The sequence below is a fragment of the Physeter macrocephalus genome, chromosome 20, assembly GCF_002837175.3.
Source record: "Physeter macrocephalus isolate SW-GA chromosome 20, ASM283717v5, whole genome shotgun sequence".
NCBI classification, from domain to species: Eukaryota; Metazoa; Chordata; class Mammalia; order Artiodactyla; family Physeteridae; genus Physeter; species Physeter macrocephalus.
The window spans coordinates 57409726-57428695 of record NC_041233.1 but is presented as its reverse complement, the minus strand read 5'-3'; the positions used below and the strand labels follow the sequence as shown (position 1 = coordinate 57428695).

General features: G+C 35.2%; 1 protein-coding gene across 6 annotated transcripts in view; it reads right to left on the bottom strand.

Annotated features, from left to right (window-relative positions):
* BTRC (beta-transducin repeat containing E3 ubiquitin protein ligase) overlaps positions 1 to 18970 on the bottom strand; it is a 194312-nt gene that overhangs the window by 70040 nt on the left and 105302 nt on the right. For 4 of the 6 annotated variants that reach the window (XM_024121310.2, XM_024121307.2, XM_024121311.2 and 1 more), the window contains one exon: positions 14264 to 14341. The exons of the other annotated variants lie outside the window; for them this stretch is intronic. In XM_024121310.2, coding sequence (XP_023977078.2) covers positions 14264 to 14341 — 78 coding nt within the window. The remainder of the gene's footprint in view (positions 1 to 14263; positions 14342 to 18970) is intronic. 6 annotated transcript variants of the gene reach the window in all.

The following is an 18970-nucleotide window of genomic DNA, read 5'->3' as shown; positions in this document are numbered from 1 at the left end:
GCCTATGGTTGTGTCTGCCAAGATTCTCTATTATAAGCTTATTATTTTTCCTTTAGAAATTACTAAATATATTGTGGGAAATACTTGAAGACTATGCAAATATTTTGCTTCTGCTTCAACTTTTGCCTGCTAATTGTAGCATACTGGTGGATTTTGCCTGTTGTAATTTTTACTGTGGTGTTCTAATGGTGACTTTTAAATTTCTCTTTCCATCTACATCTATTAATTGGAATTCTTCTTAAGGAAGCGCTATAGTTCTTCCCCTGTTTGTTTACTTATTCATTTATGTATTTATTTATATTAGCAATGGATGCATAGATATTTTAAATAATTCATTTTTGGTCAATTATCATTCTTTGGAAAAGAGTAAATAGACAAGAATAAAATTTAAGAAAATAGGGAAAAATAACATTATAAATTTGGTTTTCCATTTAAACTAAACAAGTTAAACTTTTAAAAATTTATCCATTTGTTTTATTCTTATATTGTTTAAGTTGAAATTATTTCAAGCACATATTTTAAAAGAATAAACGATCATTTGACATTAGTGTACAGGCACTATTGGGACATGTACTAATACATTCTGGACTCAGGTTCAGTACTTCTTTTGCAACTGCTAATACCACAAACACTATTCATGTAGAGACAACACAATTAAAAAAAAAAGATTTATTTATTTTTAGCTGTTTTGGGTCTTAGTTGTGGCATACAGGATCTTCGTTGAGGCATGTGGGATCTTTCATTGTGGCACGCGGGCTCTTCACTGCGGCGTGTGGGCTTCTCTCTAGTTGTGGCGTGTGGGTTTTATTTCTTCTCTAGCTGTGGCACGCAGGCTCCAGGACAAGTGGGCTCTATAGTTGTGGCACACGGGTTCCAGAGTGCGTGGGCTCTGTAGTTTGCGGCACACGGGCTCTAGCTGAGGCGCGCGAGCTCAGTAGTGGTGGCGTGGGGGCTTAGTTGCCCCGCGGCATGTGGGATCTTAGTTCCTGGACCAGGGATCAAACCCGCATCCCCTGCATTGGAAGGCAGATTCTCTACCACAGGACCACCAGGGAAGTCCCGACAACACAATTTTTTTTTTAACATCTTTAATGGAGTATAATTGCTTTACAATGGTGTGTTAGTTTCTGTTTTATAACGAAGTGAATCAGCTATACATATACATATATCTCCTCCCTCTTGTGTCTCCCTCCCACCCTCCCTATCCCACTCCTCTAGGTGGTCACAAAGCACCGAGCTGATCTCCCTGTGCTATGCGGCAGCTTCCCACTAGCTATCTAATTTACATTTGGTAGTGTATATAAGTCCATGCCACTCTCTCACTTCGTTCCAGCTTACCCTTCCCCCTCTCCGTGTCCTCAAGTCCATTCTCTATGTCTGCATCTTATTCCTGTCCTGACCCCAGGTTCTTCAGAACCTTTTTTTTTTTTTAGATTCCATATATATGTGTTAGCATACAGTACTTGTTTTTCTGACTTATTTCACTCTGTATGACAGACTCTAGGTCCATCCACCTCATTATAAATAACTCAATTTCATTTCTTTTTATGGCTGAGTAATATTCCACTGTATATATGTGCCACATTTTCTTTATCCATTCAGCTGACAATGGACACTTAGGTTGCTTCCATGTCCTGGCTATTGTAAATAGTGCTTCAATGAACATCGGGGTGCATGCCTCTTTTTAAATTATGGAGTTCTCAGGGTATATGCCCAGTAGTGGGATTGCTGGGTCATATGGCAGTTCTATTTTTAGTTTTTTAAGGAACCTCCATACTGTTCTCCATAGTGGCCGTATCAATTTACATTCCCACCAATAGTGCAAGAGGGTTCCCTTTTCTACACACCCTCTCCAGAATTTATTGCTTGTAGATTTTTTGATGATGGCCATTCTGACTGGTGTGAGGTGATACCTCATTGTAGTTTTTTGTTTTTTTAACATCTTTATTGGAGTATAACTGTTTTACAATAGTGTGTTAGTTTCTCCTTTACAACAAAGTGAATCAGTTATACATATACATATGTTCCCATATCTCTTCCCTCTTGCATCACCCTCCCTCCCACCCTCCCTATCCCACCCCCTCATTGTAGTTTTGATTTGCATTTCTCTAATGATTAGTGATGTTGAGCATCCTTTCATGTGTTTGTTGGTAATCCGCATATCTTCTTTGGAGAAATGTCTGTTTAGGTCTTCTGCCCATTTTTGGATTGGGTTGTTTGTTTTTTTGATATTGAGCTGCATGAACTGCTTGTAAATTTTGGAGATTAATCCTTTGTCAGTTGCTTCGTTTGCAAATATTTTCTTCCATTCTGAGGGTTGTCTTTTCGTCTTGTTTATGGTTTCCTTTGCTGTGCAAAAGCTTTTAAGTTTCATTAGGTCCCATTTGTTTAGTTTTGTTTTTATTTCCATTTCTCTAGGAGGTGGGTCAAAAAGGATCTTGCTGTGATTTATGTCATCTGACAACACAATTTTTAAAAAATGAAACTGAATGTGTTTTTAAAACATTTATGAAGCAATTGATATATACTAAATAAAATAATACTTTAAGTCAAAGAGTTCTGGTTCCAATAATGGCAGAGATGTTTGTATTAGATTAACCCCTTCTCAGAAAACAATTATAAACCATGGAAAAAATATTTTAAAATAACAAAGGCACTAGAGGTTGACCAAAAGTAGGCAGAAATTGGGGGGAGATGTGGACTGACTTTGAAAAAGGAGAATCACACTGGGTAAGATCCATGTTTACATGCTTTTTCCCTGAGGGTACTCATGAGGCTATTTGGTGCAGGGTGACTAAAATTCAGTTAGAACGCCACAGCCTATCAGCTTGAGATGTCAGAAGATGGAGTTCAGGGCAGCCATAGTGGCTAGAAATTGAGAAGAAAAATAGAAAATAGAAAGAGACAGGGTAGGGAGGAAGCATCAAAACATGCATATAAATTTCCTCAAATCCATGGCTAACCCTCAAACTACTTACATAAATGGGAGACTCCAAATATTCCAATGGAAAGTAAAAGTTAGAAGACTGAAAGATCTGAACAGAGACTCCAGCTGCTGCCCATGAGGGGAGACAAGGTTTTGAATTTGATTCCTACTGAATTAGAGGGTCTTAATAAGCGTTTCAAACTTTCCATTGAAAACTTAGAAAGACCCTGCATTTAGACTAAAGAGTAAGTCTTCAGAACTAAAGGATGTACCTCAGGACTAAGGTCAAAACCAAAACACACCTGCCCTAAGAAACATAAACCAAGACTGTATGAAGTCACAGTGGTCAGCCAGTAAGATAATCAGAGAAAGATAAAAGAAACCAGAGTCTCCACAATGTATTGTTTATAATGTCCACTATACAATCAAAAACACTAGACATGAGAAGAAGAAAATAAATGGGACCCATAGTAAAGAGAAAAAGAAATCAATAGAAGACGACCCCGAGATGATCTAGTTATGGGAATCAGTACATAAAGGCTCTACAGAAGCTATAACAAATATGTTCAACAACTTAAAGAAAGATACAATCACAATGAGTAAACAGATGGAAATTTTCACCCTTAAAAAACTAAAATGAACCAAACAAATTCTAGAAATTAAAAATTTACTGGATGGACTTAAAAGCAGGTTGGAGATGGCAGAAGAAAAGGCCAATGAACTTCAGAGACAGATTCAACTGAAATAATCTGAAGAACAGAAAGAGTAAAAGAAAAAAAGAACAGAGTCTCAGCCACCTGTGGGACAATTTTCAATGCTCTAACATTGTGTAACTGGAGACCCAGAAGAGAGGCAAGAATGGGGCACAAAAAGTTAAAAATAGTGACCAAATATTTCTAAAATTTGGTGAAAACCATTGGCTTACTGATCTAAGATAAGCAAACCCCAGAAGATTAATACAAAAAAACCCCAAATCAGAAAACAAGACCTAGGCCCAACACAGTCAAAACTGCTGAAAACCAATAACAAAGACAAAACTTTAAATGCAGCCAAAGAAAAAAGGGATGCTGCATACATGGAAGTAACAATATAAATAATGGCAGATTTTTCACCATAAACAATGAAGGTTAGAAGACAAGGGAACACTATTTTTTTTTTTTTGGCTGTACCTCGTGGCTTGAGGGCGGGATCTTAGTTCTCCGACCAGGGACTGAACTGGGCCCTTGGCAGTGAAAGCGCCAAGTCCTAACCACTACACCACCACGGAATTCCCTGGGGAACATGATTTTTTTAAGTGCTAAAAGGAAAAAAAACCAGGTTTCTTACCATTAGAAAAGAGAAGTACAAATATGTAGAGGGAGAAATCTAAAACAAACTCTGTGTCACTATACTGGAACTGGAGGTATCAGTGTGAACTCATGGTTTTCAAAACATATAATATAGATGTAAAATAAAAGTTAATGCTTAAATCTTGGCTTCTAAATACCATTCTTCGCTAAAAGGAACCATAGTTCCCTGGAGAAATGGTTGATTCCAGGGTTGGACAGGGTAAATACAAGATGAACCTGGAAACACTCAGGGAATGTTGGACATACAACAGAGGAGCATAGATGCCAGCCTAAATGGGCTCTCATTGACCCAAAATGAAAGAGTATTAAAATAAAATAAAATATATTAATAGTTCACAATCTGTTGAATAAAATAGGACACATTTCTTGAAAGACACAAATTACCAAAACTGACACAAGAAATAGAAAATCTAGACGGCTCTATATCTATTAAAGAAGTTGAAATTATTAAAAACCACTCCACATAAATTAAAAAAAAAAAAACTTTGCACAAAGAAAACTTCTGGCCCAGACAGTTTCACTGGTGAATTCTATTAAATATTAAGGAAGAAGAACATCAGGATCATATACAAACACTTTTAGAAAATGGAGGAGGAAGGAAAGACTTCCCAACTCATTTTATAAGACCAGCATAACCTTGACACCAAAACATGACAGAGACATTTGAAAACAACCTACAGACCAATATCCCTCATGAACACAGACACAAAACTTCTTAATAAAGTCAATTAATGTAATTATCCATATTAATAGAATGGGGAGGTGAATTTGACAAAATTAAACACCCATTCATGATTTTTTAAAAAAAGAGACCTCAGCAAGCTAGGAATAAAAGGGAACTTCTTCAATCCCATAAAGGGCATCTAAAAAATTTCAACTAACAACATACTTAGTGGCAAAAGACGTAATACTCTCTTTCAACTGGGAACAAGGTGAAGATGTCCTCTTACCACATTTATTTAACATTATAGGGAGGCCTTAGCCATTCAAAAAAAGCAAGAAAAAGAAACAAAAGGCAAATAGGTTGGAAAAGAAAAAATAAAATTCTCTTTATTCACAAATGATAGGAAACAAGGTCAACAGTCAAAAACCAATTGCATTTATATAATCTAGCAACAAACAGAGAATGAGAAAAGTTTACAATAGCACTGACAAACATTAAATACTTAGGAATAAATCTAACAAACTATGTGCAAGAAATGTACACTGAAAACTAAAACACATTGCTTAGAAAAATTTAAAAAGACAAACGGAGATACAGACCCTGTCTGCACACTGGAAGACTCAATATTATTGAGAGGTTAATTCTACTCAAATGAATATATAGTTTCAAAAGAATCCAAATCAACACCCCACAGACTTCTTTCTAATAGAAATTCTAACTTGATTCTAAAATTTACATAGAAGTGTAAAGTACCTAGAATAGCCAAAACAATATTAAAAATTAAAATGTGGGGCTTTCCTGGTGGCGCAGTGGTTGAGAGTCCGCCTGCCGATGCAGGGGACACGGGTTCGTGCCCCGGTCCGGGAAGATCCCACATGCCGCAGAGCAGCTAGGCCCGGGAGCCATGGCCGCTGAGCCTGTGCTCTGCGACAGGAGAGGCCACAACAGTGAGAGGCCCGCGTATAGAAAAAAAAAAAAAAAAAAAAAAAAAAGGTCATCATAATGATATTGCTCTAACCTGATTTGTAGAAAAGAAAATGTTAGGCTTTCTGTCTGTGGATTTACCTATTCTGGACATTTTAAAATGTGGAGGACTCACATTACCTGATTTCAAGAATTACTAAAATTACAATCAAGACAGTGTAATATTTGGTGCAAGGATAGACACCTCTAAAAAAAATAGAGGACTTTGAGCTCATCTTCTATGTCATGCAGGGACATGAAGTAGGAGTTGGTCAGTGCCTCAGCCACTGTTACCCTTTGCTCTGCATACAGCAGCAAACAGCCTCTTTTCCAGGAGGTTCAGAAATAGACTACACTTGTACAGCCAACTGATTTTTGACAAAGGCACCCATGTAATTCAATGGAGGAAAGGAAAGCCTTTTCAACGATGGTTCCAAAACAACTGAATAAAAAAGTATGGGGATTGTACAACACAGAGAATATAGCCAATATTTTATAACTATAAATGTAGTATAACCTTTAGAAACTGTGAATCACTATACTATACACCTGTAACATATGATACATCAACTATACTTCAATTAAAAGTATAAATAATAAATGAGCAAACAAATACTAGCCAACCAAACAATCAGAAAATAAGCACAATAAAATGTTAACAATAAACTGCAGGAAAAAAATAAACTATCTTAAAAATTTTCAGTCAAAAAAAAGTATGGGGAAAATAATGAGCCCCTAACTCTACTTCACAATACACTTAAGAATTAATTTGAAATGGATCAGACTTCAAGGTAAAAGCTAAAACTTATAAAGCTTCTATCAATAGAACAAAACCTAGAATATCTTCATAATCATGGGGTAAGGGTTGATTGACTGGACTTCATTCAAAAATTAGAAACTTCTCATCAAAACACACCATGAATAAACAGGCAAGATATAGACTGTGAGAAAATATTCAGAACACATATCTGACAGAGGACCATCTAGAACTCAATAATAAGGCAGACAATGCAATTTTTTATGGCAAAAAACCAGATACTTCGCAAAAGAAAATATGTGAATAGTCAAAAAGCACATGACAAAGTATTTAACACATGCTCACCAAAAAAGTTTAAAGAGCATTCATAGCAACGTCATTTATAAAAACGGAAATAGCTCAAGTGTCCATCAAAAGAATGGAAAACTGAAGTATATTTATTCAATGGAATTTACTGTACAATAAAAGAGAATAAACCACTGATAAACACAGAAGTATAGATGAATCTCATAAGCATTATGCTGAGTGATAGTGAGACCCCCAACATGGATGATTCTATTACATAAAATTCAAGAAAGGCGAAACTAAACTATGACAGGAAGCTGATCAATGTTTGATTCATTGTGGGTGGGGAAACTGGGAAGGAGAACAAGGGAACTTTCTTGGGTAATGAAAATGTCCTATAGCTTGACTGGGGTGGTGGTTACACAATTGGAAAGACTTATCAAAAATTTATTGACTTATGCAATTAATATCTATATAATTCACTGTATGAAAACTTTATTTCAATGAAAATATAAAAGTCTGCAGTTAATATTTAGGGGATAAAGTATTAGAGGTCTGTCCAGTTAATTAACAAAAATGTTATTTTATTTTTCTGAATAAAATAGTCATGGCAGGTAGAAAACTCATTTTTCCTCCAAAATTCCTTTTCCCCTCAGAAATGAGTATAACACACTCAGGCGAACATTAGGGAACCTGCGGGAGTTTCTAGAGTAAGGATATATATAGGTTTTTATTTTCTAGACATTCCATCTGTAAAATGGGTATATGATCTTATTTTTCCCCAAAGGAAGTCACCTAGATTAGTAAACCAAAACTGACAACAGTCCTTAGACCACTGTGGAATAAAAAGGCTTTCTAAAGAATCAAATATTTTACATTCAGTATTTTACTATTATAAGACTCCTTCCAGCTAAATAAACTAGTGAGTATAAGAGCCACAGGCAAGATAGTTTCTGTACCCATGCAACATCTGAAAAGATAGCTTCATTGCTAAACCAGAGAAAAAGAGTTTTGCGTTAGAGTACTTTAATATATTTTTATATTGCATATAAAGCACATAAGCATAAACCAGTAAGATGCCTTGCTGAAAACTACCTTCTTTGTGAAAGCAGGCTGTAATTCTGAACAAGTTTTCAATTTTCACACTGCTGCTAGGGTAAAACATTTTAAAGAGTTTAATTTTTTACAATGGATTCAATGACATAGGATTATCTAACAAAGTAATGGCTAATCAATAGAAGGTTTAGTTGTCACGTGAAACATATAACACACTAAAAGGGATTGATTGCCAGACTTCTCCTTATTTACTAGAAGGTATATATTTAAAACGACACAAACTTGTTACCGGGCTGCATTCTTTTAACCTTGCAAAAAGCTGCTTAAGAAATCTGTTCAGCAGCCCTATAGCAAAACAAGATACAGTTATAATGAAAATGGTTAGTAATTAGGGCGAAGGGAGGGGTACACAGGGACCTTCAGATTACATATATATATATATATAAATAATCAGATTCAGATTATATATATATACACATATATATATGTGTATATATATATATAAAATAAAAACATCAAATCAAGTCCCCAGCAAGAATGTGGGCAAGAAAAAGCAAACTAAAAAGTGACATCTAGGGAAGGTGGAACTGGGCTTTAAAAATGACACAATGATGCTACCAAATCTCATTCAATAGATGCAAAGTTGTATCTGATCTCATTCCATGTCGCTCTTAGGGCAGATTTTTTAAGGATTCACACAACTGGATACAATAGCCCCTCCCACCTTTTTAATGGTACATCCAGATTAAGCACTGAACACAAAATAAATTAGGCCCATATGGACTTCAACCAACATATAAGCTGTTTCCTTTATAATTTATTCACAATATCTCAGGTCTCTATATGAAAATACACTTTTCATGGTCATTACAACCCAGGAGTTCAATAATATTTTTCCTACTAAGTCAGCGATTACACAATTTATCAAAGAATGATTACACTGAAATAAAAATAAAACCAAACACCAACCCCCTATACAGTCTTCCTTCCTCAAAGTAATTTTAAGAAAGCTGGTTATTAAATTGCTTGTTTTTGAAGAAGGGTTTTTGTAGCTAGACACAAATTGCAAAAACCATTTTTTTAAAAAAAGTTATTAGACTCTGAAGGATTCAGCCAAAGTGGGAAGTTAAATAAACAAATCACTTCATCAGACTTGGAAAGATCATTTTTGTCTTACTTAAGGGACCTACATTAATTACTTTTAAGGTCTTTTATATGGACTATTTAAAATAAGTACAATTTATTTATTTATTTCAAATGAGGTGCTTCTCCCAAAGTACTAAATAATGTCTACAAATGCAAAAGCATTTTTATAAATAGGTAATTAAAACAGATGACTAAAATTAAGTTAAGCTGCAAAACATTACCCAGGATGCACTACGGTGTTTTGTTTTTTTTTAATAAACATTTCAGGCAATTTTTTTCCATCCAAAGCCCAAAGTACTTCAGGGAAAAAAAAAAAAGAGGTAGGAAGTTTCTTAGGGGGAAAAAACACACATATATAATGAAATAATGCCAAACCCCAAACTAAAGTATTTACAAGATAGTCCCTGAAGCATAGTTTGTCATATTGCAATTACACCTTGCCTACTGCCAAGACAAAGTGCTTACTATTGCCACTAGGGGGAGAAATGTCTTAACACAAAGCAAAGGCAGATAGGGAATGGATTTTCTTGAGCAATTATCAGAACAAAGCTCCCTTGGCGGTGTGTACCTTCTAATTACTCAATACAATTAAAATGACTAACCTAAAACAAATAGGGAAAAAACCTGTCTGCCTGATATCAGGGACTTCATTAAACCTTTCCCCCTCATCAATCAAATCAGAAAGAAGGGAATGCCATTATATACAAACATTACAGAGCTATCAAAGGAAGTAAATTCAGTGAGTTTCTCTCCCTTTTTTTTTTTAAAGGAAGAAAAGAAGTGGCTCTCTTGAAAAAAGAAATGTCGTGGTATTTACCCATCTGGATGCTGTTTGAAAACAAATTGTCCTCCAAAGAGCAGAAATACAGTATGTTTTCTCTCAGTTCACTGGCTTATGAATGACTTTTTGTTATTGTTGTTGTTTTGTTAATACACACGATAATGTCATTTTCTGTGTCAGTGATGTGCTTGTTCCTCCTACTCAGCCAACTGTATAAAGGAGCTATGCCAATCAAACCTCCATGCTTACACTGGGTTGTTTTAAATTCTTCACCACTGTTTTTAGTGCATCTACTCCAAGGTAATGTTTAGAACAACATAGGAATTTGGGGGAGAGGTGGGGGAAGGTGGTAGGAAAGGAAAACAGCTACTTACTCCTTCTAAAAGGCTTATGTAGTTCCTTTTATAAGGCCCAGTCATTAACAGAAGATGACAACAGAGTCATTTTTCTTTCAGCTGACAATTGTGACATTTTTCCAGCAGCATGCAAGGTGCTGAAAACCTAGCAGCTGTTACCTCCTGGGATGAAGATACTTTTTTATCCTCCCTTGACAGTTTAACTCAGTGGGTCAGCACCTTTAAGACTGCAAAGTATCCTTGAAGAGGATGGAAGCTTGAATTACTGCTCCCTCCCTAATCAATGTAAACCCTCACTGCAGGTGAAGTCTCCATCTATAGAGGTGCATGGGGGAGGAAAATGTAATGCCCTGAGCCAGATGGTTTTTATCTTGTTTTTAAAGAATAAAGGAACAAGCTAACAAGGGAGACAGCTACTTTGTTAGCTTCTTGGCCTCTCTCATGGCTTTGCATCCCCAGGGTTCCAGCTACACAAGAGAAAGAATACAGAAAAACGTAAACACTTAAAGAAATATAACTAGAGGGCTGGCATCATGCTGCCTTCAAAGAGTTGAGAGAGTACTACTCAATGCTTTATTTATCACTACCCACGTTCTCAGGATGGTAAGTGGACACATACACAAAGGGAATGGGGGATGGGAGAAGGATTAGACAGAGGTCACAATTTACTCAATTACAGAGAAAGGCAGGGTTGACAGATCCTATTAGCACCAATGTGAAGCAAAGAAGGAGTTGCATGTTGTAAGGTTATGTTTTCAAAAAGTAATGAGTACTTTCATGTATCCTCCCAGGACTTTGCCCTTGTTTGCAGATATGAATAAAAGCTATGAACACATTTGCTATGGTTTTCTTGGCTTCATATTCTAGGAATAAAAGTAAAAAGAAAATTGTAGCTACTTTGTACGTCCTTTAAATAAAAGTTTACACTTAATGCCAAGATGTCAGAAGATTATTCAAAAACTTAGAAAATTAAAAGAATACATTGCATTTCTTCCTCCCCCCACCCCCGAACTCTACTGCCTTCTGATGTTGGAAACGAAATGGAAAAGCAGGTATACAAAATGACTTGGTGACACAGGAGTAATGTCTCGTGACTTTCTCCGTCAATAGTTTCTTTTTCTGCTAAGGTCTTTGTCAAGTTTTGGAATTATGGTTATGGTAACCTCATAATACAAGTCAGGGAGTGTTCTTTCCTTCTCTGTTTTCTATTTTGGTGTTATTTATTCCTTAAACGTTTGATAGAGTTCACCAAGAAACCATATGGGCCTTTTGATAACTCAATTTTTTTAACAGACATATGGCTATTCAAATTTTGTTTCACCTTGTTTTGGTTTCAGTAAGTTGTGTTTTTCAAGGAATTCGTCCATATCATGGAAGAAGCCAAATTTTTGGCTTAGTTATTTGTAATATTCCCTTCTACCCTTTTAATGTCTATAAGAACTGTAATGATAATACTTCTTTCAGCTCCTCCAGTAGTTAAATAACTCCAAGTTAACAGGCAGTGGTCATATCCTATCAACAATAGTAAAACTATACTTTAGAATAATATATATAAGCTCTAAAATTAGTTTAAAACAACACTAAATTTATTAGAACATAACTTAGCATTTTAAAATCAGTGGTGAAAGAGTTCCTGAAACCCCATTAGAAATAGTCTGCAAAAGAATCTCAAGGGACTGGCCCACATGATGCAAATCCTACTTACATCAACACTAGGTAAAAGGCAGCTTTGACATCTTTTTATCTATAATAACTTGACTAAAGGTGGGGTGGGAGGAGCAAATGGCACTTCATTATGGTCATATGCCTTAGCGAAAAGAGGGAGTTTAAACAGCTTATATACTACATCCTACATTTAAAAACTTGGCGGTGGCGTAATCAAGTTCAGGGCAATCCTGGACAGCTGCCCTGTGACCCGCTTCTATTGACCCCTGCTATTCATCACTCATCCCTAAGACTGAGAGGGCAAGCTCCTAGGGAGTGACCACCACAATAGACAGACACAAGCCAACAGTAATCTGGTTCGAGCAAAAAACCAGATGGCACTGCAATAAATTTACAAATCTGCATTCATGGGGCTGTTAAAACACCCAGAAGCTAAAAGACTCCGAGGGCCCCAGGAGGATCTCCTACTTCCCCATTTCTAAAGGCCATTTCTCTTTCCAAGAACATTGAGTTCATGCTCTTCACAAAGAGAATGGAGATAAAAACCTTTACAAAGAAAGGAGGGGGAAAAGCCTCATGACCTAATTAATCTCCAGAGCTTGGATCTCAACACTGAATGACAGATATTAGAAAAATCAGTTTGGAGCACTAGGAGGACAAACAAAAACAAACCCAAAAACGGTTGTTATATTAAAGCAGAGGGGGTAAAGAGAACCTGCTAAAAAAGCAATGAAAAAAACAACATTATTTCAAATACTGCACACAACAGATCTTGCAAGTATAAAATGATTCAATAATGTATGCATTTATTTTTAAAATGAATCAGATTAGTCCCATGTGTGACCTGCTGGTCCATCTGTATGTGCTGGACTTAATAGGCACGATTCTCTCTCTTGCTTCAGTTTGAAGTATGAGACAGATAAATTTAGTTTAATTTTCAACAGATCAGCCTATCCATTTTCCAAATGGACCATCTGGATCAGCCTATTAAAATTAATTTATAACTTTGCAGAGTGAAAATTCGTTTGTTAGCTTAAATAAAGTTGCCAAAACTTTTTGTCATGTCATTGTTTTCTGACAATTGTTTCTGTATAGTGGGCAGAGTGTTTCCACCTCCAAATTTATCTTATTCAATTTTGTCCCATATATTTAGATTTATAGATCAGGTGTTTATCTCCAAATAGTTAAAGCTCTAACCAAACAGTATCAATCCCTGATCTTTTGGCTATTTAACAAAGCTTCCTGAACTGATTCAATTCTACTTACCATACAATTATTTTTATAAAAGAAATTTTGCCCATCCAAAAATGTTTTAACATATAGTAAATAAAAAATGAGTGTCACAATTTCAACTACTTTTCCCCTAAATTAACACTGTCTACAACCTATAGAGTTAGAAGGCAGAAGTAGAAATGCTTTGGCAACACTGAGATCTGGGTTTCAAATCACTGACTTGCTAAATAAACAAGTCATCGAATCTCTCTCAGCCTCCATTTTCTTCATCTATAAAATGGAAATCGTATCTAGCAACTTTACAGGGTTATTGTGAGACTGAAGTAAAATAAGTATCAGGTTCACAGTAGGTGCTCAACAAATATTTAATCTCTTCTCCTTTTTCTTAGAATAATGCCATAAATGCAAGTAAAATAAAATTATTTTTACTACTGCTGGCAATACTGTAAGAACTTGTTTTTGTTGCCAGTGAGAGATGGAAGATGTTAGAGGTTGCTACAGGCAGTAAGAAGAGCCAATTTTTTGACCAAATATTTTTGAACACTTTAATTTTTAAAAACAGAGCACCATGGAATTGAACTTTTCAAAGAAAAAGTTTGAGGAGTGGGGGCACCGTGGTGAGTAAAAATTATTTTAAAGTTGTCATGAATAATGGCCTTTACTTCTAGAAAAAGCAAACAAATATTGCTTAGACTAAAAGGAGCTAACTTCATCATAGGTAGATCCCTTTAGATTATTATTATTTTTTAATGTATGAAAAATCTTAATAGAAAAGTAAGGTTTAAAGAGAACTATTCTACTACCTGCACTTAAGATGCACTTCAAGTTATTTTTCCTAAACAAGAAAACTTTTGATTTTGTGTTCACTACACATAAACAATTGACTGTCCTGTACTTGTATACCTAGGATATTTTTTAAATGATTGGGAAAACAATGTAACTGACTGAAATTGATGGCTAGAGCCAGACCAACTTCAGTGTACTCTTAATTTAAGATCCAGTACTTAACAAATGGCAAATTGAGGGTTTCCTGTCTTTTATTTTGTTGTTGGTAGCTTTTTAAGTAAGACTGAATTTCATACCTGTCTAAATGAATTCTTCTCTGGTATTATCTTCCTAGGGGGTTCGCCATTATTACAGTCTTCTCTCTCTGAGGAATTCTGTGAAAGAAAGTAAGCTTTAATTCAGTTCTCATTATCTTCAGTTTTATTCTGTGGGAGTAAACTGAATTACATTTTTAATTCTGTAAGCTAGAATACCGTGTATATTTATGCGTTTGTTCATTTGAAGATTTATATACATAACAGACATACACTTATGTAAAGGAAAACATATGCCCATGTATATAAATAAATATATGTAGGGATATAGGTGGAAAAGTATTTCATCTATACTTAAGCACTGCCTAACAGATCATATTCATTATAAGTCTAGTTTATTGTTCTTTGGCACTGGACACAAGAAAGCTCCAGTCTATACTTAGCTGATAACAACTTAAACCAGGATTATTGCCTTCTCTTTTAAATAACTAGTTTTAAACCATAGTAAATGTTTGATTGGTTCTCATGTCTGGATCCTAAAAACAATTAGTTATTTCTCTTCCTCTTTTCTCTGATTTGATTTTCTTTTCTTTATTAAAAAGAGCATAGTGCTTAGTTAGCTCAAGGCAATAAAATTTATCAGTAGTTTACGATTAGAGTCCACTCTTGCCATTATCACTTCAAACAGCAGCTAGAAGGCCCTAAAATGTCAGTGAGATTTTTAAATACTTAAAAAGAGGGAAATAACAACAATTCAACTGCAAGCAAGTTCAGAGTTCTAAATATCAACAGAGTAAAAGCCAACCCACAAAATGGGAAAAAATTTTGCAAATCATTTATTGATAAAGGATTAACATCCGGAATATAGAGAGAAGTTGTAAAAACTCAGCAACAAAAAAACAGAACAACCTGATTAAAAAATAGGCAAAGGACTTGAATAGACGTTTATCCAAGAAGATATACAAATGACCACCAAGCACATGAAAGGATGGTCAACATCACTAATCATTTCAGAAATGAACAGCAGAACTACAAGGTACCTCACATTCATTAGGTAGGCTACTATCAAAAACAAAAAACAGAAAATAACAGGCATTGATGAGGATGCTGAGAAACTGTAACCCTTGTGCACCTTTGGCGGGAATGTAAAATGGTACATCAGCTATGGGAAACAGTTCCTCAAAGAATTAAAAAAGGAATTACTATATGATCCAACAGTTCCAATTCTGGGTACATACTCAAAAAAACTGAAAGCAGAGTCTCAAAGAGATATTTGTATGTCTGTGTTAATAGCAGCATTATCCACAACAGCTAAAACGTGTAAGCAATCCAAGCGTACACTGAGGGATGAATGGACAGGCAAAATGTGGTATATACATACAATGGAATAATCTTCAGCCTGAAAAAGGAAGGATATTCTGACACAAACCACAACATGGATGAACCTTGAAGACATTATGCTAAGTGAAATAAGCCAGTCACAAAAAGATAAATGCAGTATGATTCCACTTATATAAGACACTTAGAGTGGTCAAAATCATAGAGACAGAAAGTAGAATGTTGGTTACCAGGGGCTGGGAAAAGGGAGGAATGGGGAGTTATTGTTTAATGGGTAGAGTGCTGCAGTTTTACGAGATGAAAAGAGTTATGGAGATGGATGGGGGTGATGGTTGCACAACATTATGAATGTATTTAATACCACTGAACTGTACACTTTAAAATGTTAAAGGTGATAAATTTTATGTGTATTTTATCACATTAAAAAATAATTTTTAAAAATCTGGTAGCACATGTAAATCACTCTCTGCAAGACAAAATACAGAAAATCCAAGTACACGTTATTTGGGCTCTATTTTCCACAATTACATGTGTAATGTTAACATTTTAGAATTTGCAGCTGATTTACTCATTACATTACATATATTCATCACATTCTGAGGAGTTACTTTTAGATCCAGAAATTATATCCAACATATGAGTTTATCTGAAAAACTTCATACAAGTATGAAATCATTATTAGAATATAGGATCATAACAGTGTTTTAAATTTAGGTGTTATGAATTTTTTGCTTTGTATCAAATATTATATTTTAAAAGACATTAAAGGATAAATAGCATACACATAGTATCAAAAGGCCCTCTGTGGCTAACATGCGTGTGCCTTGTGTGTCACCTTGACAGACCAGTACATTAAGGTCCTTTTGGGCAGAAATCTTTTATGAGGTTTAAGTTGATAATTTTACATTTGTAATGATCACTTTAAATTAAAGGTCAATTTTAGGGACAAAGAAGAAGAAAAAATGCTATGTTACAAGCAAGGGATAGAGGCTCAATAACTTTAGAATTCTGCTTTTTCTCTGTTTTGGGGAAAAAAGGAATGTAGACTATCTACAAAAAAATGAAGGAGAGATACAGTTGAGTTAATGACTATAAAGCATCCCAGGGAATTCCCTGGCGGTCCTGTGGTTGGGACGCAATGCCTTCACTGCCAAGGGCCCAGGTTCCATCCCCGGTAGGGGAATTAGGAAGCCATGTGGTGTGGCCAAAAAAATTTTAAAATAAAAATAAACTAAAGTAAAATAAAATAAAGCATTCCAGATAAGGAAACTAGCAATATATGCCATTATAAGAGAATCAAAGGAAGGGAAAGGTCAACATTAAACCCGTAAAATCAATTGTATATTTAACTTTTCTTAAAAAAAAAAGTACAGATCAAATGTTTTAAATGCTAAAATTAAATGTCTTATATAATAAAAACTTAAGCCAATATTCAATTTTAACTGTATTCAATTAAGCCAGTATTCAATTTTAAACTTATAATTTGCAAGTAACTATTTCCCAGACCATGAATCTACACCTTCCCTTAAATAAAATGCCATTTCAGATCACCTAAACCTATTTAATTAAATGTAAGGTCCTATATTTCAAAATTAATTGTTTTTTTAAACTGTCATTATAATAAAGTTGGAAGCCTAATTACTTTTTGGTGGAAGTCTGTTATACTGAAGACATTATAAATCACATATTTACTCTACAGGTGCTTGGGATGGAACAAAATTGACGGCAAACTCTCTATACTAAATTACATAGTGAAAAACAGTGATCTGAACGTAATAGGATGAGTAGTGGCTATCTAGCCCACATCAATAATTTTCTTCCTTCTGACCCTCTATTTTATCTGATTTAGATAGTAAACTATTGAGTGGGTATTATAAGAATGTCTAAGGTATTGAAAAATGAAGGGAGCTAAAGGATAATTACTACCTGAGAGCAGAGCATAAGAGCTGTAGAGGAGCTCCTTTCCCTTCTCCACCCCATCAAGGCAAAGGATATATATATTATATATTGTGTTTTTTTTTTAAAGTAACAACATTAACAAAAAGGAAAAAGAGAAAAACATTGTTATAACTAGTTCTTTTTAGATAGATTAACCCAGCATTTTTTACTCTTTTTTCCAAACTTCTTTTTACTCATTTTTTACTTTTACTGGACCATCCACCATGAGAAACAAATCAATATAAAAAATTCAACTCTGTTGCATAAAATAGGAGTAGGGACATTAAACAGTCATGATATCAGGAGCAAGGAGAAAGGTACCCTACTAATAGTGAAAAGGAGAGCCAGAAAGCCAGTGAATAAGAAATTAATATCTCTACAGTCGAGGGTGGTCGGGAATGATGAAATAGCTGTGTATACCTAATAGTCACCTCAACTGGTTCTCAAAGCCTGTGCTCTCCAACATCACCCAGGAGAGCTCAGTAGCACAGTTATTCCTTGTATCTTTAACTATGATGCATCCCAACAAGCAACGTTCACAACTGCCCTGGGTCATCAAGCTACATTATGTCCAGTAAGTTCTATCTAAGGGTAACTAAAAGATGCAAGTAAGACTTATCACACAAATTAGTGGGTGACAAATAACAGGAGAGTTACATAATCTCAAAATATTTCTCCATAATATACTTAATAATTACAAAAGAAAAAAACAGTAGCCTCACAGTGGAGAGATCTGGTAGATACCACCTTAACCTTATGTGCCTCTTGATATGACATACTGAGAAGAACACATGATTACTTCTGAGGTCATCCTGCTCAAAACACATAACCTCAATCTGATCATGAGAAAACAACAGACTAGCCCAAACTGAGGGACATCCTATAAAATTACTAGTCTGTACTTACAAAAATGTCAAGGTCATAAGGAACTGCTTTCAGGTTAAAGAAAACTAAAGAGATGTAACTGAATGCAGTTTGTGATCTGAGGCTATTGGGCCGGGGGGGGGGGGGGGTGAAACAAAATTGATGGTAAACTCCTCTGCACTGAATTATACAGTGAAAAATAAGTGATCTGAGCCTAACAGGATGAGTAATAACTATCTAGCCTATATCCACAATTTTTTTCCTCCCCCCCTTTATCTGTTCTTGATGGGTAATTATTGAGTGGGTATTATGACATAAGGTTTGTATAAAGGACATTACTGGAAAAATATGAAACAAGTCTATGGATGAACTAATAACATCATATCAATGTTAATTTCCTGATTGTTTCCCTGCTTTTAAAATTTACATATGGAAAAATTTATTCTTTTTTGTTGTATAGTTCTGAGTTTTGACAAAAGCATAAAGCTGTGTAACCACCACAATCAAGATGTAAAGCAGTCCCATCACCTCCCAAATCCCCCTTGATAGTTACAACCCCTTTCCCCAGTGATCACTGATTTATTTTTTGTCTCAATAATTTTGTCTTTT